Source organism: Halichoerus grypus, chromosome 7, assembly GCF_964656455.1.
Source record: "Halichoerus grypus chromosome 7, mHalGry1.hap1.1, whole genome shotgun sequence".
Classification (NCBI taxonomy): Eukaryota; Metazoa; Chordata; class Mammalia; order Carnivora; family Phocidae; genus Halichoerus; species Halichoerus grypus.
The window spans coordinates 76,878,286-76,904,175 of NC_135718.1; the positions used below are offsets into that span (position 1 = coordinate 76,878,286).

General features: G+C 43.5%; 1 protein-coding gene and 1 long non-coding RNA gene across 2 annotated transcripts in view; one reads left to right on the top strand and one right to left on the bottom strand.

Annotated features, from left to right (window-relative positions):
• Window positions 1-12,917, top strand: part of LOC118527507 (uncharacterized) — a 95,799-nt gene extending 82,882 nt beyond the window's left edge. Inside the window, exon 6 of the long non-coding RNA XR_013449775.1 lies at window positions 12,805-12,917. This is a non-coding gene — a long non-coding RNA (uncharacterized LOC118527507). The remainder of the gene's footprint in view (window positions 1-12,804) is intronic.
• On the bottom strand, window positions 1-25,308 carry FAS (Fas cell surface death receptor). The gene is made up of 9 exons (XM_036079351.2): window positions 25,163-25,308; window positions 12,912-13,077; window positions 8,513-8,650; window positions 7,199-7,307; window positions 4,349-4,407; window positions 4,126-4,194; window positions 2,906-2,967; window positions 2,456-2,480; window positions 1-1,712 (listed from the first exon to the last, which is right to left on the bottom strand). The coding sequence occupies exons 1-9, from the start codon at window positions 25,190-25,192 to the stop codon at window positions 1,426-1,428; spliced, it is 945 nt and encodes a 314-aa protein (XP_035935244.1). The 5' UTR covers window positions 25,193-25,308; the 3' UTR covers window positions 1-1,425.
• Between the last annotated feature and the right edge of the window lie 582 nt (window positions 25,309-25,890).

The window sequence follows — 25,890 nt, forward strand, 5'->3', positions numbered from 1 at the left end:
GCCCCCAAAACGTGACTTTAATTAAATATTTTATATTTCCAAACATAAGGAAAAGAGATCTTCCATCAGTGGAAGCTCTTTAGGTGGTTCTAAATATCTGCCTCAGTTTGTACCCGTCTTCAATTTACATCTATATAAATATAAATAGTATTTACTAAGACTCATATTTAATACAAACTTCCAGAAGTGTTTAAATGGAAAAAGTGAGGAAGGAGCAGTGGGGAGAGGGGCTTGTTTGTCTCAGAAGCGACAGGGAAGCGGCAATCCCTAAAACCTGAAGATGATTTCACCCTTGCTGTGTACGAGCTGCATTTGTAGTACGAGAGGACACATGGGGAGTGACTGAGCATTTTGCGAGGAACAGGACAAAATAAGAATCTATGTTATCAACTTTGGTGTGTTCATGGGTTCCTGATATGCCACAAAGCCACCTTCTGGAAGAGCAGTTAGTTTATCCAAAACAGGCTAGAAGTTTCTACGGGCAGCCCTGGTTTTTAGGGGATCATTACATGTTTCTTAGACAGCGCTTCCGGGTGTGAGGATGTACAATCAAGACACGTATCAGAGAGACGGAGAAGCAACAATGCCCCATTAATATTTTCCCGATGAAAGTGTCTGGACAACTGAGAAATCAGTGGATTATCTCAATCCAGTAAAATGGCATTCAAGTAGAAAATACCCAAGCATTATAAGTCAGTCTGCATTTCCTGCGTGAATTCAAAATTGAAATATTTCACACCAAAATGCCAACAATCTGTGCAAAGATTAGACCCTTATCAAATTCTGCATTCAGATGTACATGCAAGCTTGCCTTGGATCCTCTCCTCTCAGAGTTGCAAAATTTACAAATATGGTACAATCTCTAGAGTCATCATGGAGCTGGAGAGGTAATGCAGAAACCAAGCTGCCTTTCCAGTAATTGTGGCATTGCAACAAAAGTCACAGCTTCTATTGATTCATTGAACGGAGTCAACCTGCGGGTAGACATTTGTATTCACGTACACCAATTCCGTTCATACCCACACCCTCCCATTAGATACTAGAGCGTGTTCCTAATCTTTTGTCCTTTGCACACAATTTGCACACATAACATGACAATCCTTTTAACTGGGTCTGTCTTCCCAACATCCTTGAGATCCGAATCCTGAGAACTTTAGAACCGTAAACATATTAAAATCTAACAAATGAAACATATTAGCTCTACAAATCTAACAAATGAAACATATTAGCTCTACAAATCTAACACATGAAATGCACACCCTCTAAAAAGCCAAGCAATGTTTACAGTCCACAGCTAGTAAGAACTTATTCAAACACTAATTTTTCTTTCTGTTGACTCGTATATACTCAGGACTGAGTTAGTTGTTTTCCGCTTTTGGCCAAGCTCTGTCTTTTACTTTCATGTTTGAAGTTTCCATTTTCAAGTTAGCTAGTAATGTCCCTCTGGATCATTTCTTGAATTCTCTCTGCTAGTGCACAAAGATTAGCTTTTCTGAGGCCTCTAATTAAATTGCAATATGCATCTCTCCTCCCGTGGAGTTGGTACCAATTACGGAGGAGTTGGACTTTCTGTTCCGCTGTGTCTTGGAGATTGTCATTCTTGATCTCATCTATCTTGGCTTCGTTGATACCATTCTTCCGGACAAATTCTCTGACTTGAGTTATTGTCATTTGTTCAACAATACTAGTGATATATTTACTCAGGTCGATGTCTGAAAAATAGAGGACAGTCTCTGAAAATTTGTTTTGCTAAACGAAATTCTCATTATTGAAAACCATGTTTATTTCTCTTCTATACTGGTTAAGTCCTAGAGATTAGAAGAACTGGTTGGGGAAAAATGAAAACAGAACCCCCCCCCAAGTTCTAATCCCAACCCCTCCTGGATCCCCAGTAATTTGCTCTATGACGTGGGCAAGATATATGACATCTCTCTATCTTCTTCTCTTGGCTATAAAATAAGAGGGTTGGAAAAGATCATCTCTAATGTTCTTTATGCATCTGATGATCAGTGACCCACAAACCTAAAAGGCAGGCAAAGACTTTATGATTTTCTCTCTGACTCACAGGTAGAGAGAAGCAGACCTGAATAGAATCGTGGAATACACCAGAGCCAGGAATACACCAGTAATAACCAAGTCTACAATTCAGTTTATTTAGTCCCTAAATCAATTTAAGCAGGAATTCTATAATACACCTGTTTGTGAAGGAAAATGCTCTTAAGCCTCAGAATATGGCATTTTATTGCTCCCCGGCTTATTTTTAACTATGAGTATTAGTTATGCAGTCAAACACACTGTCTGATAAAACCCTTGATGGTGAGCAGAATGAGCTATAAGCTCAAGGAAGAGACCCCCACAATATATCACTGAAATTAGCAATATTGTTTTACTCTGAAATTGGCCTGTTAACTCCCTAGGAAGCCGTCTCCATGAAATACAGTGATAGAAGCCTTACCTGCATAATTTATCGGCATCATTTCCTGGGGGAGACAGAAAATGGAGGGAAGGAGCAAGATAAATAAACATATATTTATAATATTCTAAATGTAATTGTCTAATTCTTCCTTAATACTGAAGGAAGTACAATCAGTAGCTTGATGTATAAAATTAGCTAGATGACGTGATTAAGGATTCTTTTCCCATTCAAATTTTTATTGTGCAAAGTTCCAGCCTTGCTGGAATATCAACTTAGCACTCTCATATTCTTTGTTAATTAATTCTCATGCTATTTGTGTAGGAGCTTCCTATAAGCTGGGCACCAAATCTTCGTCCGTTCTTGATGCCCCTCTAACCCATGCACACGCACTCACAATAAATGTTTGTTTTAAAACAAGGAGCAAATAAAACACTGAATTGCTACTTTCTCCATTTCCTTAAGAAAGCGGATGCATGTTTCAACACCTACAGTAGTTGAGGCTATGGATCCAGGGTCTTCATTCTTTTTATTCCTGCGCCATCTTAACATCCCTGGAAGATCAAAGACATTTCTGTCAGACTCAGGTCTCAGCCTTGTAGGAAGCCTGTGAGAACAGACTCTCTCACTATGAGAAGTGGGAGAAGGAAGGAGAAATTCACTGAAACTTAAAGTGACCAACACTGCAAAAGGCAGCATTGTCCTGATTTTGGAAATCCCACCCCGTGAGGTCAAATGTTCTAGAGATGTGTCACATTTTAATTGGCCATCCCATGATCACACACTGGCCTAGCCTGAAGCTGGCTTCTGACTTATCATATGGCCACCACTACTCCCTGTCACCAGAATGGAATTGGGGGGCATGCCTGCGGCAGGACTCAGAAGCCACAGGATATGGAAAGTTGGCATTCAAGGCCCAGAAATTCAAGTACATACGCTCACAAATCCCTACAGTATACACACTCAGTGCGTGTATGCCTTGAAGTCAGTATAAATGAAAGAAAGGACACGTCTCCAAGCATGATGATCGTGTTTAAGCACTGAGTGTGTATTTTTAGCCTCTAAAGGCAAGGTGACCTCTTATCTTCACCTGATCTGGAGAAGCAGTGATGGGTTCCAACGGAAAAGGAAAAACTGGATGCCTCCGAGTTTTTCTATGGTCATCATGATTATGCCCAATTTGGGCTTACCTGTTGACTTTGCTAAGTAACCCTAGCATAAGTTCTATTGCCACAGTATTTTAAGTTAAGATGGAGAAATAATAGTAAAAACACAAAAATCATGGAGTCTGAACAAGGGAGAGGAGGCACAGAGAGGATAAACTTATCAAGTGTTCCCCGCACTCTTTCCCAGGAAGATCCTTTCTTCTCGTGTTCTTTATGGGGCCATCTCAATGAGCAGTCAAGGATTCCTTCTGATTCCTGACCCACTCAGCTGCTGCCGGGGTGAAAACCTACCCTTGTTCATACGGAGGATGGGAATATCCATTCCGAGCTCCAGAATGACTGCTCAAAAACAGTAGCCGAGGGATGATATCATCTAGTTCTTATCAGCTCTCAGGGGTGCACTCAGCGGCAGGAATTTAACAATATAATAGACCTACCTACCTGGCAGGAGCTTTCTTACGGGTAGGAGACAAAGGGGAATTCTTGTGAATAACTACTTTCCAAGTTATTTCAATCAGCAGTGGTTTGAACAAAGGAAGAACTTACACCAACATATTAGTGCAGACATTAGAATCGGGATTAGGACACAAAACCACAGAAATTTGGAGCTGGATCCTGTAGGTAGAAACATTGAACATTCAATGTGAAAATAAGCAATCTTTAAGATTAAACAGAGTACTCTCAAAGAATCAAAAGAGATTGGCTTTTCTTCATATTTTACAGTAGGGATGAGAGAAAGGAGGATATAATCATAAAAAGAAATAATAACCTTCTCTACATTTGGTGTTGCTGGTTGGTGTGCAATTCTCAAGGATTCCATGTTCACACCTAAAAAAATCAAAAAACAAAAACTAACAGGGGCAACTGGGCGGCTCAGTCGTTTAAGCATTCAACTCTTGATTTCGGCTCAGGTCATGATCTCAGGGTCGTAAGATCAAGTCCCGCATCGGGTTTCCGAGCTCAGCGTGGAGTCTGCTTGGGATTCTCTCTCCCCTGCCCCCGCCCCTCCCCCCACCACTTGCATGCATGCGTGTGTGTGTGTGTGTGTGTGTGTGTGTGTGTGTGTGTCTCAAAATAAACAAATAAAATCTTTAAAAAAATACAGAGGAAATTCAAAAAGCCTGGTGGACTGACTCCTTGATCATCTACAATGACACACTCTAAATCCAGCACCATTTTATTCATCTTTGCATCTCCGGGAAACATCATCCCTCAAATATTGCTAGAATAAGCGTCTAAAGCTGGTACAAATTCATAACATAATTTGGATGTTTGGATGAGAAATATCCTAAAGAGTAACTACGTTTGTTATAAAATACCAAGGGTTGGGGTGCCTAGGTGGCTCAGTCAGTTAAGCGTCTGCCTTCAGCTCAGGTCATGATCTCAGGGTCCTGGGATCAAGTCCTGCATTGGGCTCTATGCTCAGCACCGAGTCTGCTTGTCCATCTCCCTCAGCTCCTCCCCACCCGCCCCCGCTTGTGCTTTCTCTCTCTCACTCTCAAATAAATAAATAAAATCTTAAAAAAAATGCCAAGAGTTAAAAGAAATTAATAAAATACTGACAAATAGGAAAAAGGATGAAATAGACAAAGATTTAAAATTGGTAGTAAGCTGTGCTCTTAGAATCATAAACTGCCAAAAGCTATTTCAAAACAGTCCCACTGAACAATAAAATGGCTGGATAATAGCCCCTGCCCATGATACTGCTTAGAAAGCTACCCACCCAGCCCTCAGAGGCTTCCCCTCTCAGCATCAGGTGGTGATCACGACACTCAAGAGGAAAATCCTTGGGATTTCCTTCGGACCATCAGATTGTCAGATTGTCTGAATGATAGCCTGGTTCAGCCCATTTCCTAACTCTGTGAGCTTGGGTATGTCACTTAACCACCGTGAGCCTATTTTCTCATCAATAACAAGGAGATTACATTATAATAACAAGGAGGGTTATGGTGAGAAGAAAATTAAATTGAGATTAGGAGCTATTTAGAACTATTATTACAGTGGACCTTTGAACGATGTGGGGGTTGGGGCACTGACCACCCCCCCACCGCATAGTTGAATATCCTCATATAACTTTTGATGCCCTCAAAACTTAACTACTAATAGCCTACTGTTGACCAGAAGTCTTACTGATAACATAAACGGTCGATTAACACATTTTGTATATTACATGCATTCTATACTGTGTTCTTTCAATGAACTAAGCTAAAGAAAAGAAAATGTTACTTCAAAATCACGAGAAAGGGGCACCTGGGTGGCTCAGTTAAGCATCTGACTCTTGATTTCAGCTTAGGTCATGGTCTCAGGGTCGGGAGATCGAGCCCTGTGTCAGGCTCTGTGCTGTGTGTGGAGCCTGCTTGGGATTCTCTCTCCCTTTCCCTCTGCCCCTACCTCCCCACCCTGCTCATGCTCTCTCTCTCTCTTTAAAAAAAAAAAAAATAAAGTCATAAGGAAGAGAAAATAAATTTACGTGCTGTACTCTACTTATTGAAAGAAACCCACATATAAGTGGACACTCACAGTTCAAACCCATGTTGTTGATGGGTCAATGTATTATTATTATTATTTTAGCACGTTAGTCCCTCCCGCACAGTCCCTACTTATGCCATCATCAGGCACTCTCAGCCATGGGGGGGCTAGAAGGGAAAGACTAGGTTAAGTGCACGTAATTTTAAATTTCTAGTCAATAAGAGACATAAGGCATCATGTCCCTACTTCTCAAGTCAACTAGGTGAACTCCCAAACATTTCCCAAGGTGAAATACAAGTTTAAGGAGAGGCACATGAATATAATCCTAAATGTTTATGTTGGTACCATACAATATCTTACGGAGCAAAAGTTACTTTATAACACGTATCACCCAGTCTACACTTCACAGAAATGAGGCTGATAGGAGATGTATATACTGTTTGCATCCCATGAGTGAGGGAATGGATGCTCAGAGAGGTTCAGTGACCTGCTCAAAATCACCCAATCAATCAGAAGAAAAGTGAGATGCACAATCAGGTTTTCTAACTTTGGGTCCAAACCAAGCTCCTTGGCATGAAAGGCAAGGTCCTTCATAATCTGGCCCTGGTTCCTTCTCACTACACTCTGGCCGGGTACTCTGCTCTCTGGAATGGCCGTCTGTATTTCTGCAGGTGCTATCCCCCTGCCTGAGATGTCCTGTCCATGTGTGCACACCTGGGGATGTTCTTTCTTTCCTCTCTCAAGACTCCCGTCATGTGTCCTACCTTCACCCGCCCCCTCAGGCAAAGCTGGAAGCTTCTCCGTAGAACTCGTAACAGCCTGAGCACATGTCTCTTCTGGTGCTTGACCCCATAACCATTGCTTTTCTTGTCTCTCTCTGCCTCTCGCCTGAGACCTTTGATGCCAGGAATGTGGCTTGCCCGTGACACTTGTTAGCGTAAGCAGCATGCAGAATACAAGCACGTAGGAGGTATTCAAGAAACGTTTGGAGCCTGGATGTTTGAATGAACGAACAGTTATCTAGTGGCTTAGAGGCAAAGCAAGACTAGAGCCCAAATTCTTGACTCTCGGCCAGTGTTGCTTCCCCCTAGGAAGACACAGTCTGTCCAGGTATATCTAGCATCTTGATCAAAGAAAGATGAAAACTTACCTGGTGCATGGGGTACAATGTTCGCATTCAGAGACGTTACAAAAAAAGTTTGGTTTACATCTGCACTTGGTATTCTGGGTCGGGGTACAGTTTCTCTCCACTTCCAAGCCTAGAAAACCAGTTTGCAGACTATTAATTACAGCAGCTGCTGAGCAGGGGCTGTCAGAGCTTTTGAGATCTACCGCTTAAATCAGCACACGTTTTGCAACACGGGTAGCGTTTACGAGCAAAACAGGCGACCCCAGCAGAGTTTTAAGTGGACAGACAGTCAGTCCAGCAGCCAACACAACCCCACTTTTGCTTTAAAGAGTTCCCCTGTTCCTCTAGAGCCTGGCTGCTTAGGGCGTGGCTTGTGGACCAACAGCATCGGCCTCAGTTGGAAGCCTGTTAGAAATGCAGAATATCAGGGGCGCCTCGGTGAAGCGTCTGACTTCAGCTGGGGTCGTGATCTCAGGGTTCTGGGATCAAGCCCCGCATTGGCCTCCCTGCTCAGCAGGGAGTCTGCTTTTCTTTCTCCCTCTGCCTCCTGCCCCTCGCTCATGCTTGCTCTCTCTGTCAAATAAATGAATAAAATCTTAAAAAAAAAAAAAAGAAAGAAATGCAGAATATCAGGCCCAACTCCAGACTTAGTCAGACCGATGTCAAAGCCCTCACTTAGAGATTCTGATTTAATGGCTCTGAGGTGGGAACTAAATGTTGACATTTTCAACAGCTCCCTGTGTGATCCTAATGGACCACCACGATTGAGAAACATTCCTTTAGAGCCTGAATGAGGACAAGAAAAGTTTTATGTCCAGGCATTTCTTGATATCAAATGAAACTGGGAATATTTCTGTTACATTTGAATCTGGGCTCTCACGATAGATTGGGACGTTCATAAAACTTCAAGTCCCCAGCTGGAATTATCAGGACAAAATCGATCTCTGAAGGAGGGAGAGGGGGAGCATCCCACACACCTCTTGGATTCCTCTGTCCTTGTATCAGAAGGCTTCTGAGCTCTTGCTGGCTATAACAAGAGCATCAATCAAGGCAAGAAAAAAAAAATCCCTGCCAATTTTGATTGCAGCTGATGAACCTGTTCACCAGGTTCATATTTAGTCATCTTGGGAGAAATGCCTAGATTTGACCCACAAATGTCTAGACTGGTGATTAGCTCGGTACCTGGTCCTGCTTCACACCAGCCAGCTCCATCTTGTCCTTTCCTCTATGACTCATAGCATCAGAGTACGTCCCAATTTCAAATTGTATATGTATTATGCTCCAAATCATGGAGTACCATGATTGGTCTTTCTGATTGCTTTTTAAGGCACTTACCTTGCTCTCCATCACAAATTCCACATCTTCTGCATTTATCAGAAAAATTCTCCTTGTCTGTGAACTCCTCCCCTTCCTGGCAGTGCACACAATCTGGTTTACCCTCCTGAGATTTGCAGTCACCCTCTTTCCGTGTGCCTGCCCGAGAGAAAAATGCAGCAAGTGTTGGAGCATGAGGAATGCAAGGGACATGCAACCGTGTGGGAGATATACAGGGATGACAAGGAAATGGGAGTCAGGACTGTCAGACTAATGATACATAAATACAACGGGAGAGAAGGTTATTGTAAAAATCCTGTCACCAGGCAGAAGGTCTCCCAAGACAAAAGCTCAAAGAATATGCCTGGAGACATAGGATGATTAGCAATAGGAATATATATATATTTTAAAAGGTTAGAACGACCTGGAAGAAATGCCTCTAGCAACTTTCTTTGCAAGGGAGGGCAGAGGTTCGTATTCATTCCTCTTTCTATTCCTTTGCCATTAAGGGTGCGTTTTGATGGGAAGGCATGAACATATTAATGACAAAATTTATTATCAGGTGGGTTACCTTCATCTACACGATTGTAAATAATATTTGCATTTGCTTCCCTTGTCAAATAAGGCGAGTTCCTGTATTGGTGTTCATAAGCAGTTGACAACAATGATTTCTCTTGAAAATTCATTTATTTAACAAGGGTTTATTAAATGCCTATTGTATGTCAGGCACTTTCTAGGAGCCAGAGATCCTGCAGGAAGGAAGACAAAGCCTAGGTATGCAAGGGCTTCATGTTTCCAGGGAAGAAGCAGGTCATGCCCAGATCAATGTCTGATGTCAAGTGGTGGTAAGTGCCTTGGGGAAGAGGAAAGCCTGGCTTGTGGCTTTCATTATTCATGGTGTAACTAATTAAAAAGAATAGGCCAAGTCTAATCTGCCTCACACATGTGTGCGGCAAAAATAATTTATGCTCTTCCCTGGGTACATGACTTTCTTAACAACCTGCTAGCATTCTTTCTGAGAACACATAATACTATATAAGCAAATGATGAACCTGAAACAGGTATGATATTGTAGTCAACAAAGAAGGTGATAGTGGGTCAGGAACACAAAGTAAGTTGTGAAAACCCGGAACCAAATTCAAATACCGAGCATCATCGAGCATCGGGGCTGTACAATATCGTAGCAGTGTTTAAGAACACCGAGCCAAAGTACAATTTTGTTGGCTTGCCAAGCGTATTATACTGGTTTCTACACAAACTGGCCCCTCTAACGAATTACCTTGCAGAATAAGCTTAGAGCTATGCGTACGGCATGACAGTAAACACAGGGCTATCTCTCCTCCAACGTACATAACCTCAATTTATCAAAATATTTATCAAAATATGTGGTTGTTTTCTTTTCTTTTTTAATTAATTTTTTTTATTTAAAGAGAGAGTGGGCGGGGGGGGAGAGGCAGGGAGAGAGAGAGAATCTCAAGCAGATTCCCCACTGAGTGCAAAGCCCGAGGCGGGGCTCGATCCCACGACCCTGAGATCATGACCTGAGCCAAAATCACAAGTCGCTGCTTAACCGACTGAGCTGCCCAGGCGTCCCTGAGTGTTTGTTTTCTTGAAAATAAAATTTTACAATACATTTGTTTCTGAGTGTAATAGTACACATGCTCAATGTGGAGAATTTGGAAAAGTTCGGGAAGTATAAAAAGCACCTGTATGTCAACCACGCTGAGAGAGCCACGGTTATTGTTTTGGCGCATTCCTATGCGTGTACCCCCATGCATACATGTGAGCATATGTGCATGTAATATGCATGTGTGTGTGTGTGTGTACTGTATGCGGTGTACCACAGAATTCTTCCGATTAGATAAGGTGATGTGATGAGGCCTTTTTGATCCATTAATCAAAAATGTCATTTCACGTAGGCCATCATTGAAAAAAAATACTGTAAGTATTTTAATTTGCGAAGTGTAACTGTAATTATTGGCCAGTCTTGTGGCGTAGGAAAAAGTAATAAAAATTCCAGATTCTTCCTCACGTAGGTGACATTCAAAATGCCTCCCTTCTTGTTTTTCTTTCTCTTCCTCCCTCCCTGCTCCCTTCCCTTTCTCCCTCCCTCTCTTCTTTCCTTTCTTCCTTTATTTTTTAAATTTTTTTATTTTTTAAAGATTTTATTTATTTATTTGACAGAGAGAGACACAGTGAGAGAGGGAACACAAGCAGGGGGAGTGGGAGAGGGAGAAGCAGGCTCCCCGCAGAGCAGGGAGCCCGATGCGGGGCTGGATCCCAGGACCCCGGGACCATGACCTGAGCCGAAGGCAGACGCTTAATGACTGAGCCACCCAGGCGCCCCTCTTCCTTTCTTTTTGATGGAAACAAACCCTTACAGATACCAATAATTTGTATGACAGGCTTTCAAGGGTTTTGTGTTTTTTTTCCATTTATTTTGACCTCATCTCATTCATCAACAATTCTTTTAGCAGCTCACCTGGACTGAAATCCTCCAAGCATCCAAACGAGTTTTCATAGAAGTAAAATCTGTCTTTTTCTCTGTATTCATACAGCATTGGTTTATGTACTAATTAATTAAATTCCATATTAATATCACAACACCAATGAGCATGAAGACTCGGAAGCAATTTGAATAGTGATAAGCCTACAATTCAACAAGAGAGAATAGGGGCAGAAAGAGCAGTAGCGTGCGTTGGACACCACCCAGGATTCTTCGAGATGGAACAGAGAGAGTCAGTTAATCCAGCAGGCAGATCAGTTAGAAATCCCTTCGTGGGCGGGAGGCACCTGGGGTGTCTCAGGCGATTAAGCATCCCACTCTTGTTTTTGGCTCAGGTCATGATCTCAGGGTTGTAAGATCGAGCCCTGCATTGGGCTCCTCAGCGTGGAGCCTGCTTGAAATTCTCTCCCTATTCCCACCCCCCACCCCCGCTCTCTCTCTCAAAAAAAATAAAATTCCTTCAGGGAATTTATACATTGAGGTTTTTGTCAGAAATACATGAGAAAACATGATAGAATTGATGGAGACATTCAACTTTTGCACACTCCAAAATGTACTTAATCAATCCCACATCACTGAGTATCACAGTGGAACGTCATGCATACAATATTTTCCTTTGACTATTTTTAAAGACATCCTCCCCATAAATTTATTACTACATCAATAGGCATGAACATTTTCAAGTTTTTGACCCACGTATCCAAATTTCTTTCTTAAACGGTTGTAACAATTTACCTTCCAATTATGGTTAATGAGAGTTCTTATCTCAAAAGCAAACCCACCAGAGTTGAAAGCACTTCTTCAGTGAAAATAAAACAAAGCAAAGAGAAAAGAGAAAAGCAAACAGACAAAAATCCTTGACAGTTTGAAGGGCAAAGCATATTATCTTTGTTTGAATTTGCATTTTAAGTTTTACAAATATGAGGAAGGACCTTAAGTCCTCAGGCAAATAGATGATGTTTGGCAAGTTATTAAAAGGCCAGGAAGCCATGCTCTGTTTCCTTTTGGAGAAGAGTAAATATAAATAGGCTTAAGTATAAATGGGTTGGATTATAAGGGAGATTTTCCGTGAGGGTTATTCAAAACTGCACAGGAGCCCAAGGGAGACTGATAGAATCTTTATAAACAGGACCTAAGCCTGTTTAGCTGATTGAGTGCTGGAAGCCTGGGATGCTCACCACGAAACCTACTGTGTACAGTCCTTTACGGTTCTATTCATCTACAGCTGCACCCCACGTGCTTTTCCCCTTTATCTCGTACTTCACCAGGCAGCTCAGAGGGAGTCCTATCTGTATGAGATGGTAAGTCAGCTCTACTCCATGTTGAAAACAGACGTTTGCACCACTGCCTTTTGCGAAGCTTCTAATTTGCCAGTGTTTGAAGGGTTTCTGATCTGAAATTGGTTTACATTTCAAGATACTGGTGTTAAAAATTTGTTGGGTTTTGTCCATTGCTTTTCTAGCTCATCTAGTTTCAGCTGCAAAAATGCAAATGTATTTTGCAGCCCTCAGAGACCTTCTGACTGAAGGGAATTGCTAGACACATCTCTTAAGGGGGGGGCAGGTCCCTCGCTTTCAGAGCTCCATGATTATGCAGATACATTTTAATCAGTTCTGTTGTGATAAGCTTTAATATCCACAAAGGAGTCTTCTTTGGCTCCTGAAAAATGGAGCTGAAGAGAGAAAGCCTCTCACTTCAGGGGCACATGTCATTTGAGAATTCCGTTTCTTCATCTCTACTATAAGCAGGATAAAGCTGAACTCAACTAGTCTTGGGAAAGTAATTTCCTGCCTGTTTTTCTTCCCAGTAAAGCTATAATGCAGAACCAAGCACTAAACTCTTCTCTCCATTATTACTGTATGCTGTTCCTCACCCGGATCATCAAGCTAATTGCTGGATGTTGATGGAACATACCAGGAGGACATGGCTGACAGCAGAATGTGCTCCCACGATGCAGGCCTTCCGAGCACCCAGCCTCCCTTATGGTGATGTTCTTGCGCAATCTCAACACTTTGGAGTTGATAGCAGTTGCTTGAGCATTAACACCTCTAGGCCACGGTCCAGCGATGGAGGTAAGTATCTGTTAAAGCAAAGCATGAGGAGAATTGTATTGACTTCCCAACTAGACAACGTGGACCACAGGTGTAAGCCGCCCCAGATGGCTATGTTTGCGGTTGCATAGGCTAAAAGCATGGGGCTCTGTCCTTCTGCTCACACATCTCCGGAAAAGGAGGATGCTGATTACGTGATAGTCCAAACTACTCCAGAAACAGCATCATGGATAGTAGGAGCCAGGGCTCTGGGCTCAAAAGCGAACCCTGACTCTCACTTACCAGCCCTGTTGCTGAGGTGAAGTCACTTAAATTTTCCGAGTCTCTGTTGTTTTATCTATAAAGTGGAAATCATCTCCTCTTCATGGGTTTGTTGTGACCATTAAATGCACGTAAAGCTCTTAGCGCGATTTCTGGCACATAATAAATAGGTGCCCCATGAATGGTATTATTAATTTACTAATTATTATTATTGTTATCGTCATAAAGTTCTAGCGAGGAACAACATAGTCAAGTAGGCAAAACCATGAAATTTCAAAATGACTGCAGTGTGAATCCCAGTTCTGTTGCCAACACGGTGACTTGAGGCAAATTATAGAACCAACTGACCCTCAGTTGCCTCACCTGTAAGTGCCAATAGCACTTTCTGTCTTGAAGGGTTATTATGAAGATAAAAAGTGATAATTTCTCCCAAACCTGGTACTTAGCTTATAGCATGTTCTATTTCTTCTCTTTTTATAGGTAGCCGCAGAATAAACAATTTCGGTGAAATCCTGTCTGGTTAACCAAGCATACAATGAGTCTCATGGGATTTTCTTCACCTTTGCTCAGAAAAAAAAAAAAGAACTTCTTTTAGTGGAGAACCAATCTTTAATCTATTTGGGGTTCTTTTCTTCTGGAGGTAAAAGTGATATCGGTCTAAGTGATATCATGTCAGAATTATCTCATGAGTTATAGACTAGAATTACTTAGAAAAATGAGCCCTCTAAAATGTATGGAAGCATTTGGGGATGATCTCTGATTGATTCTTTTCTCTGGTTTCCTATTTTTTGTCTCTCTGACCATAAGTATAAATAATCTCTCATTTTAGGTGGAATATGTAAATTCTATTGCTAAGCATCAGAGGAATCTAAACTATTAGTACTGAGGATTTTTCTTAAGGTCATTGTTCACAGTTTTCACTGCATACGTTACTTTTTTCTACTTTATGGTATAGTAATAATACTGGCATCTTCTGAGTCCAGGGAACTAAGTGTTCTTCATGTAGAAACCACTACCACGGAAGTCCCTCCCCCTGCCCTTCCAGCCCTTCCCCCGTTGTCCCCCTAACCTGTATCCCCGTCAGGTCACAGGATACCATAGGACCCCCATGAAGGGAGGGCTGAGGGAGATGTGGCTGCCCACTTTTCCTCCTGGGACGGACATCTTTAAAAATGCATCCCTAAAATTCAGCCTTCCAAGAGGGAAAATGACACCAAAGCATCAAGAAAATATCCCACTTAACCAGGGACACACACCGGCAAAATGTAGAGCTAGCACTCATCCGAGGCTCCAAACAACTTTCACAGTGTTCTTTCCCTACAGCCAAGAGACAGGTGAACTTACCACGGGCTATATGCTCTCTCTCTCAACATGAATAATTGTACATATAGAACACCTGAAACTGGTACCCAGATCAGAGGAATAATGGCTAAATATGCTGGCTTCAGTGCCTCTTCGACCCAACAGACATTTCTTGAGCACCTACTATGTGCCAGGTTCTGAGACTACAAAAGACAAGTAACATTGATTGTAATAGGAAAGGAATATTAAGTTTCTTTGAACTTTAGAACTTTGAACAAAAGTCTTTATTAGCATCAATCTCTCTTTTCATGGTGACAGTGCCCCACTTCTTACTTTATCTGCAAGGAATTCTCTCATCCTGTTAATATCAGCTCCTCTTCTAGATCAGAGAATAATAGCTAATGCGTAGTAACTGAATTGGGCATGCTAGGAAGTAATAATGTGATGGAAAGCATACCAAAGTGTGAACTACTAAGACGGGAAGGGCTTTCAAATGAAAATCCTTCAAATCGTTAGGATCCTCATTCCATAACTATCTCGTTGTTCTATCAGGGATTACACATACCAGCCAGCTAGCATTCCAGATATGGCCAGCATATGAAAAGTATTAAAAAATCTCTCCAGGGGCGCCTGGTTAAGCGTCCGACTCTTGGTTTCAGCTCAGGTCATGATCTCAGGGTCCTGGGATCAAGTCCCGCCTCGGGCTTCACACTCAGCAGGGAGTCTGCTTGAGATTCTCTCTCTCTCCCTCTGCCCCTCCCCACCATGTTGTCTCTCTCTCCCAAATAAAATAAATCTTAAAAAAAAAATATCTCTCCATAGTTGGAAGAGATCAGTGAGTCCTGTTTGCAACGGATAATGGAAAACTGAACCTAAGCAACCTGACTGAGTAGAAGCAATTCTTTTCTATTGTCACCACTCCCACTGCTGTGAAGAGGGGGTTAACAGGGAGATATTACTTGTTCTCCTCTTTCAATTCTGGTGTCTCACTAGAAACTGAAGAAAATGCAACAGGTTTAAACTCCGAAGAGATTGATAGGGATCGAGCAGGCCAAAATTGACCAGTGAAAAAAAAGCACAGAAAGTTGCCACCCAATCCTGTGTGTGTGTGTGTGTGTGTGTGTGTGTGTGTGTGTGCGTGCACGCGCACGTATCTCCTATGGCCCGGGGGGCCTTATTCTCCCTGGTGTTCTAATTCCATCCAGGATTCCTGAGACAATATTATGAGCAGGTCCACAGTTTCTGGCTTAGGTGATGAGTGCTCAAGACAGTAGCACATTTTATATTTGCGGATTGTGACACTGATGCTATTTCTGGAAAACTCTGCATCCAGTCGACCTTCTCAAGCTGTCTAAGACAAATGTATACTCTCCCTTGTTTTATTTTAGTTTTGAAGTTTTTCAGAGGGAATCAAAATCCTCTGTCCAAAATCCATCCAGAATTTGAGGAATTTCCAGAATTTCAGCAGCATGCTGAAAGACAGGAGCATCACTGGCCACAAAGGGCAGACACCCGCACCAAGCTTGTCTCATGTCTGATCATGTCTGCTTCATGGAGCTGAATTTCTGGAAACAGTTCTTACTTAGTTCAGCATCAAAAACTCACTTTAAGTATGAAAAAGAAAGCTGGTCCGAAGAGCACGTGGTGGCTGTTACATAAGGTGAGGCAGGCGGTGCTCCATAGAGCTTGTATTTGTTTTGTAATTGTTGCATTAACTCAAGTTTGCAATATGCAAAGATTTAACCCAAACCGTCCAGGCAGGAACTGGGGCAATTTGACTGTGACAAGGCAGGAAACCCACAAAGGATGAAATGATCTGAATGCTCAGAAAACTTGTTTTCAGAAAAGCTGAAAAGGCCAGAAAATTGATTAAATTAAAGGTCTGAAAAATGTGAATAAACTAAGTCAGATGATCACCAAATGGGAAAAAATGAGGAATAAATAGTTTTACATCTCCATCATCCTAAGGATGAAAAAGTCAGAGAAACCTCAATTGTATATTCTGCTGGGAATATTCACTAATCCATTAATCAAATTAATTAATTGAGTGAATACTTTGTTGGGCACCTACTATGTGCCAGACAGGTGCCTGGGAACAGCCCAGTGAACAGATATAGACTCTGCTCTCATAGAGTTTATATGTAAATGAGATATGTGAGGGTTCTCTAGAGAAACAGGACCAAAAGGGTGTGTGTCTGTGTGAGAGAGAGAGAGAGAGAGAGTTGGGGGAGAGACTTGGCAAGTCCAAAATCTTATAGGATAGGCCACCAGGCTGGAGAGTCAGGAAGAATTTCAGTTCAAGTCCAAAGACAGTCTGGAAGCAGAATTTCCTTTTCCTCAGGGGAGCCCAGTCTCTAGGCTGTTAAGGCCTTCAACTGATTAGATGAAGCCCACCCACATTAGGGAGGGTAATCTGCTTTACTCTAAGTCTACCACTTTAAATGCTGATCTCATCAAAAAACAACAGCACCAAAAAACAAAAACAGAAACAAAAAACGCCTTCACAAAAACATCCAGGATAACGTTTGAGCCGATGTCTGAGCTCACGTCTGAGTTCACGATGACACATGAAATGAAGCATCACGTGCAGGGAGATGAATAACCAGAGAAATAGGCACCCTGTCCCGGAGGGACACGAGCTGGGTAAAGCAATAAAGCAAGCTTAGGGGGCATGGAGAGTTTGAAGGGTGGGGCAGGGCTGTGTTAGAAAGCGTGGTCCGGGAAGGCCACCGAATGAGAGGATGTTTGCGCACCGCGGTGAAGGGAATGTGTGGGTAAGAGCTGGCTTTCGGGAAAGGGCTTTCCAGGAGGGTCATACCCAGAAGAACTTGGCCTGACCAAAATGGGGAAGGACCTCAGGTCCTCAGCAAAACCATCATTAGCAACTAGCTGTGAGGATAAATAAAGATCTCTGTCTCCTGAGCCGCACAAGTCATTCGTATCTTGCCGATGGAAGGCATGGCGGGATTGTATGGCCAACCTTAACCCTAGATGCCACAGTCTCGTGGACTCCTGGAATGTCAGAGCAGGGGAGGGAACAGATGCACCTGTTCAGCTGCAAGATAGATTTTAAAAAAATGGACCATCTTGGGTCTTTCGTTATCTACAGGATGTTAATATTTTCTCCAAGTCAGAAAATGTGCTTCTCTCTCTCCTGACTCACCCATGAAAATGTGAAGTGAGAGCGCCAGGCCCCGGAGGCGGTTTTCCCTTTCCCCCAGGACCTGTGCCTGGCCTGTTACAAAGTTCCTTAATGTGTATTTCTCCTCGTGATAGTTACAAGAAGGCTTTGCATGAGGAATTCTTACTGTCTTATTTTACAGTTGAGGAAGGTGAGCACAGAGTACGGGAAATGACTTGTCCAATAATCCACAATGAGGAAAGGCCAGGGGAGAGGTCGGCACCTCTGACCCGGACCTGGGCTCTGTTTTAGGTTTGTAAATTAGTTTCCTAATTATTTCTATTCCATTTAGGCACACAAACAACTCAATTTGTTTTCAGACAGTTAGTTGTTGGCAAGAAGCCTGAGTGTTAATTATACAAAGAACCTTTCATGGGGCGCCTGGGTGGCTCAGTCGGTTAAGCGTCTGCCTTTGGTTCAGGTCATGATTCCGGGGTCCTGGGATTGAGTCCCACATTGGGCTCTTTGCTCAGTGGGGAGTCTGCTTCTCCCTCTCCCACTCCCCCTGGTTGTGTTCCCTCTCTTGCTATCTCTCTCTCTCTGTCAAATAAATAAATAAAATCTTAAAAAAAAAAAAAAAAAAGAACCTTCAAAGCAAATGCATATTTTGGGTCTGGCAGGTACTCTCTGAGAACCAGCAGTCAGTCCCAAGTATAAGAAGGCTGCAGCAGGGCCCCAAGGCTGGGGTTCTGGCTGGCACGGAAGGGATGCGGAAACTTTGCACCCCTGGTCTGCAGCTCGGAACTAAGTGGGGTTTACACTTCCCTTCCTCCAATTCAGGTGCTGAGTTTCTGAGAACAGCCACGATGCCCGTTGGGACTGCAGTCTCTTGCAGGGGTAGGGGTCTGAAACGTACAAATAGAAACCCAAGTCTTCCTAGACTAAAATCTCGGCACTGGCTCCCTTTGAAACTCGGTGACAAGGCTACAAGAGAGTTTGTCCCTTCTATCAGTTGATGAGGAATTGAGAGAATAACTGGATATTCATTAGTTATCTGCATCGGGGATGGGTCACTTTTCAAAGCCAACCAGCTCACTCAATACAAGAAATGAAGCAGGCAGAGCCAGACCCAGAAATTGAAGACCGCCCCCCACCACGTACCTCACCCTGGGTTGACAAGTTGTCCGCCCGGTCCTAGGACTCAAAAGCACTGGAGATCTCACGTGGCAGTTACAAAGAGAGTAACATCTCAGTGCCTGAATTAAGCAAACTATTGGAAGAAGTTGAGACTACCTTTGGATTACACCGAAGAATCAATTGCCTTGAGAGAGATGAGCTAGGATTTGAAAAGGAAGTAAAAAAAAAAAAAAAAAAAAAAAAATCACTTTTTTTTTCTGTTCTTATTGAAGCTCGAAGCAAACAGGAAAATAATTTGTAAAAGCAGCAAATTTAAAAAAAAAATAGAAAACCAGACACGAGGCAGTGAAAAATGCAAGAATGGTAAGAATGACTAACAGGTGCCTGAAGAGTCCGTGAATTTTTTCAAGACTGAGCCCTGTCCTCTGCTGCTGAGGACATAAATGAAGAAATGAAGCTCAGCTAATTCTTCTTGCTTGCTTGCTGTTTGGACTCTTAGCTATTTAGAACATGTAAGAAGAAAGAAATTCTAAAAAGGCCATTTCCAACTATGAAAGCATCTCTACTGTATGTGTGTCAAATATAAGGAAATAGTAGTGACATTTCGTAGTAGGTGCATTATTGAAACACTGAAATACAGAGAAATAAAAGAAATTTTTCTACATGAAAGAGATGAGTGAAGATTCCATTCCCTCTTATTTTTTTCAAAATGTGTAAATAAAAATACGCATGGTAATCTTATGCCTGGAATGTCTTCTTTCTTTCTTAAGGCCAGTTTCTGGGGAGACCAGGAGAGACAGAGTTGAGGAGGTGGGCATAAGGGACTGGCTAGACCTCTGAGTTATCAAGCAATACATAAAAGAAAATGAGGGAATCTAGAAAATTCTACCTGGGATTAGATTTTGAGTTTGGTGCTAGAGTTAGAAAAATAGTCTTCAAAACTGTGACAGACCTCAGAATCATGTAGTGATGCATTAAAGAAAAAAAAAAATAGTGCAGGTCCCACCACAGACATAGAATCAGGGTCTCTGAGATCATCTTCAGCAAGTCCTCAGTTCTGCGGATGCTCACCACAGTTGCAGACAGCCCAGCTGGAGGATGATCTGAGGGCAGCAGGCCACTATATTTACATGTGAGGAGTTGAAGAGGTTTACAGACCAACAGCCTCTGTGGTCCGCACTTGCAAATCAGAAGTTGACTTCTCGTGGAGAAGTAATGACCCTTCCCAAAAATAGGCCTGAAGGAAGAGAAGTCATCTTTGGTGGAGGAAACAGATAGTGGGAGCCTAGAGTCCTTCACTGCCCCAGGGGGTGGGGGGCAAAGAAGTAGCACAGGACCGAGGTGTCCATGTGTCATAAGCAATAGGGGAGGGGAGGCTCGTCGAAATGGAGAGGGCCACCTCGACCAAAGGGCAGGCGAGTGGGGGCCATGTGGCATGTGGGCCCAGGTCTCCCATTTTTCAAGAGAAACCAAAATCCTACAATATTTAGATGGCAACTAATATTAAAAATAGGTACTTACATATATATTTACTGTATGTGTCAATACCATGAGGGCTAAAAAAAACCAAAACAAAACATAGTTTGGGGCACTGTCTGCTCAATGTTTGAAATCAGGCCTAAATCTATTAAGACACCCATATGAAAAAAGTCTACTTTGACTAAGGATTCTCTTGTGAGGATGGCTAAAAACCAAAGCTCAGTCATCAGCAAGGGGCAAGAGCATAACCTACGTGCTCTCTCTCTCTCTCCCAAGATCTCTGGCCTCTGAAATCAAAAAGTATCGATGTTTCTCACATCTTATATTTTTATGGCCTCCCGGAACACAGAAGTGAGTAAATTTAGAATCTTGCATGACTTGACCAAAGGACAGTCTGTCATTAATGACTCCGTGGCCAAGTTTATTCTAATTTTGCAAGTTTATCCCAGTTTGCAGCTTAACCAAACCTACAGTAGGCTTGCTTGCCTCACTGGGCTGAGGATATCTGCCCAGTGAGCTGCAGTCAGATTTGCTAATTTATTAGGCTGGCCTTGCTCAAAATGCCTAAATCCACAGTAAATTCACTATCATCCTTACACTTAGTGGAACTTGGGCCACTCGCCCAACATAGACCGCTGTTTCTAAATGCCCAAGATGGGAATGGCTTGGTTGCACAAAAGTCCATACCAAAACAAGAAGAGAGAAGAGATCAAAGGGGAGAACTAGCTCATTTCCTTCTGGCGAAGGTGGAGCTACCAAACCTACAATGATCAGTTTTTCTAATTAGAGCTTTACTACTTTCATCTCACTTCAAAGAAAATAGAGGTTGGTAAGTAGATTGAATTATTTGTTCCTGCTTAAGACTGAATTCAAGAGACTTACTTAAGAAGCTAAAGGCGCTTCATTTCTCTTTTTAAAGCAAGGGTCTTCCAGAAAATGAAAAGGACTTTCTAGGTAGTTAAATGCTGTTTTCCCACTTTTGTGAACAGATCCACATAGATAGCAAAAAGAATACAAGACTATGCACTAAGATACTGACAATGGTTCTACAAATAATTTTTTTTTGGTAATAAGATATATATAGACAGATTCCAGTACAATTAGAAATGGGTTTCTTTAAAATAATAGATTATTTAAAAAAGGAATAAATAAAATAATAAATGATAAGAATTCTAGAAATTCAAGTTCATTAAATAAATGCCCTCTCTGTAAATGCATCCAATAAAAATTATAAAATAAAAATTGTGTCCCCGAGAAATGACAGAAAGCAGACTATAAACAGCACTGAACAAACATGCAACTATGTACCAGTGTAGACAAAACTAAGAGGCCATAAGTAAAATACAAAATGCTTGTTTTAGGTGATAAAATAAGGAATGACTTTATTTTTTCAAGAATTACTTTTTATTTCACATCATCTGGTCAATTTTTCTCTTTATATCTATTTAAAGAGAAGAAAGAGATTCACTGTCCTAAATTTGGTTTTGACTTGCTTTTTATTTCTGGATCCACTTTTTCTGTGTGCCCTTTTATTATTTTTCATCATAAGGTAATAGTCTTCAGTACCTATTACAAAACATGTGCTCATTTAGGGACTTTTGGGACCCAAGATAATTTACCAAAAGGCACTTAGCTCACTAGGGGTTTTTAAGTGGGGGATTTCCTTATTCAGGTTTTTAAACATCTCTTAAATGTTGGCTATTTTCTCCAACTGCCGTTTGTATTATAGTCATCTGATTTCCCTTTAGCATTCTGGAAGCCTTCGGAGAGATTCCTTTGAGATACTGACAGGTCCACTGTAAGAGCTATTTAGAAGTAAATTACTTGCCTAGCGTCCCAGAGAGACTTACTTCCAAATCCTGGGTCCCCTTTGCCTCTCACTATTTCACCTTTCCCCCTCTAAACTTAGGGCGAGAAATGAAACCTCTTTTTCTAAATTAAACTCTCATTTACCACTAGGGGTGGTAACCGTATGTCAGAGATGGACACGAGGAGACTCTCTTCATCTCCCTGTGGCCCTGCTGGGCTCCGCGTGTCAATTTCATTTCTGCCTCCCCATCTTGCCATCACTTACAAATTGGTGTTCTTCCCTCCAGGTTGTTCTTGTTTTAAATTACATTTCATAATTTTGTTTCAGTTTAAAAACTTTTCAAGTCCTTTGTGATAGAAGTAAAACCCATTAAAAAAACCCATTTCATGTTTCTGAGGCCGGTTTAAGGAAAATGATTAAATTAGACATTAAACAACCGTTCTTTATTTGTCCACTGAAAATCTTCCATAGGATTCGTTATAAATACACTGGTTTCTTTTCAAATTCCCTCTCCTTTCCCTTGACCATAAATTGAAGACAACTGCTTTAAGAAATGTAGAAGAAATTGAGTTTGTAGTAACTGCCTGACCATAGACCTCAACAGTATAAATAAAAACCTATCAGAGCCATGCGCTGAAAGAAAGAAAGAAAAGAAAGAAAGAAAGAAAGAAAGAAAGAAAGAAAGAAAGAAAGAAAGAAAGAAAAGAAAGAAAGAAAGAGAAAGAAAGAAAGAAAGGAAAGAAAGAAAAAAGAAAGAAAAGAAGGAAGGAAGCATTGCTCACAGCTACTTCTCACACAAATTTCTATATTAGGTCTGACTCTTTTTCAAAGTCTCCTTTAGACATTTGTGAGTTGTTTGAGGATTTCAAACATTTCTTGTAGGTATCATAGACACAACAGCTAGAAACTAGAGAGAAAAAGGAAGGCCAAGGGGGTAGAAAGAAGAGAAGCACAGAGGTAAGAGACAACAGGCGGCAACAAAGACAAGGGCACCAGAACAACAAGGACGACAAGAGAATGAGGTGCCCCCCCATCTACTTGCAGCCCACTCACGTGGTCAAACAAAACCTGCATCTGTGTTCCCTGTAATTAGCACTCCCGCCCCCATTTGATTATTCTTGCTACTACTAAGTAAGCACTGCTAAGTGCAAAGGCACACAAGCAAGTGTTTGTGGGAGACACACCAGATGACACGACAGACATCGTGGAAACTTCTTTAAGAATACAGGTGTGCTATCGGGCAAGTGGTGGGTGCAAGGCAGGATTCTGTGTAACTAAATTTAAGAGTCATGTTAAAGGGGCAAAATGGAATATACCTTACAAAATGTAGACAGTGATTATCTAAGTGATAGGGTTATGTCAGATTTGTTTTCAGAAGAAAGAATTTTGTCTGCATTTATAAATTTTGTTTAATAAACCTTAAATTTATTAATCTCCTAGGCCATATATTATATATAAACATAATAAACAAATATTTAACTTATTACAGCTATTATAATAATAAGTATATACAAATAATAACATATACACACGTGTGTGTGTGTGTGTGTGCGTGCATTCTTTCAGAAAAAACAAAGTGTCCTTGGTGCTTTAAATATGCGTCTCTGGCAAAGATGCTAAGTTAAACAAGTGTAACTCCCTCTGGGCTTTGATAATTTTCCTACACTGACTAGTACTTCAGTCCCAAGAACTAAGAGAGATTTTTCAAAGCAACCAACACTGTAATAATGCAATGGTTAAGGACAGGACGAAAAGAGCGTGGTCTGAGTTGTACAAATAGTTCGACTGTGAATCTTAAATTTTCTCTTAGAGTTTCTAAAGGAACCCAGATTATTGCACATTACTTCCAAAAGAGTCAGTGAGATTTTTTTTTCTCCCCTCCCCCCCATCATAAGACGGTTCCTGACACCACTGCCTCTTTCCTTTCAACTTTTGGTGTAGTCTGGAGGCCAGGTGCCATCAACAAACTTGCCTGGACTTTGGAAATAGGTCTAAGTCAAGTCCCAGCTCTGCCGCTTAACACTAGCTGTGTGATCTCGGCTGAAGGACTTGAGCTTTCTGGCCTCCATTTCGCCAACTGTGAAATGGAGATGAAGAAGGCATCTCCCTCACCCCGCGGCTGCTGTGACATTTGCCTGAGGTGGCCTTGATGCACGGTCCCATCACGCTGCTCGGAACTTGGGGTCGGTCCCCATAAAATGAAAATCCACGGACTCTCGGGGGCTTCGGCACTCAAATGAACCGAGTCTCTTGGATTGGCCACCAAGCTGACAGTTGTGCGCTAGGGACTGTCCCCACGGGGGCTGCGGCCCAGGCTTCCCGGCCAAGTGCAGGTGCGCGGGGGCGTGCGCGCCGGGAGCAGGTACCACCGCCCGAGCCGCGAGGCCCGGATTCCCCCGCGTCCTGGGAACAGAAGCCACCGCAGGGGTGCGAGCGAGGAAGACGGCGAGAAGAAAAGGAAGGGCGAGAAGAGAAGGCAAAACAAGACGAGACAAACCTGAGGCAGTGACTTACAGTCTTAAGGAGAAGTATTCCCGGAAGGGAAACAAGAACAGTTTCTTTTTCTGAGTGGTGATAAGAAGGTAAACAAGCCTCCAGAGGCGCATTCAGCCCCAAGATAACTTTTTCGAGAAAGAAACGGTTTGGTCTGAAGCCTCAACTTTCCCCACTGCCCGGGGGCCGCTTTCTTCCCCAGATCTGAGAGCGAGTGGAACATGTGCGCTAGGGAGCGGCCGGAGGTGCCCCCGGGCTCCGTCCCCAACACCCCCGCCCCCCAACTCCCGGGCGCGCACACGCACCCGCCCCGGCGCCGACGTGCGGCCGGACACGCAGCGCTGCCCGCGAAGCCCCCCTCCTCTCCCACCCCGGCCCGCGCCCCGCACAGCCGTCCCCGGGGAGGGGCGCCGGGAGGGAGCGGCTCCCACACCCCGCGGGCAGGGAGAGCCCCAGCAGCCCGCGGCCGGCCCGCCACCCGCCCGCCGGCGCCGGGCAGGAGCCGACTCACCAGACACGGGATGGCCCAGGTCCCCCACATGGCTGCGGAGCGCCCCGCCGGAGGGCCAGCGCCTCTGCGCCTGCGAGCGCGACCGGCCACCAGCCCCGGGAGGAGTGCCAGCCGCGTGGCCCCTCCCCGAGCCCCGCGGGCCCGGGAGTCAGCTCCCCCGCCCGGCCCGCCCCGGCCGCTCTCCCCTCTCCCCGGAAGTCTCGGAGCACCTGCGGGGGCTCCGCCGGTGGGCCCCGGGGACGGGACGCAGGGGGAAGCCCGGCCGGGGAGCGCCCGGGAAGGCGGGGTTGGGGGGGGCGGAAGGGGCGCCCTCGGACGGCGCAGCCCGGCGCGGGGCCGGGGGTGGGGGGGTGGGGGCGGCGGTCAGGCTTTGTTGCACAAACTGGCATTCCCCGTGCGGAGGCGTTTCCGCGGGCGGCTGGCGGGCGGGGTTCAGGTGAGGACCCCGGGAGCGGGCTCGCTGTCCTTCGGACACTGGTGGCACGCACCCTGGGAAGCTGCGGGGCGCCCCCCGCGTCCTTCCGTGCGCTCGAGTCTGGGCCGCTCGCTGGGACCGTGCGGGGAAGACCCGGCCCCGCTCAGCTCGCGAGTCGTGGCTGCCCCTGGAGGCTCCCCGAGAGCCCCGGACTCCTGTACCAAGTGACAGTCATCCAAGGAAAGGTCCAGATACGGCGCTCTGGGGATTCTGGAGAGGGGGGATCCCTTCACCTGTATCACTCAAGAGGAGG

Excerpts from the sequence above, each read along its gene's own strand:
- FAS (XM_036079351.2), bottom strand. The coding sequence starts at position 25,192 with ATGTGGGGGACCTGGGCCATCCCGTGTCTG. Across the intron at positions 2,481-2,905 it reads GATCCATAGCCTCAACTACT|GAAATGATGCCGATAAATTA; the intron begins GTAGGTGTTGAA and ends TGTCTCCCCCAG. Across the intron at positions 1,713-2,455 it reads GATGCCGATAAATTATGCAG|ACATCGACCTGAGTAAATAT; the intron begins GTAAGGCTTCTA and ends TCTATTTTTCAG.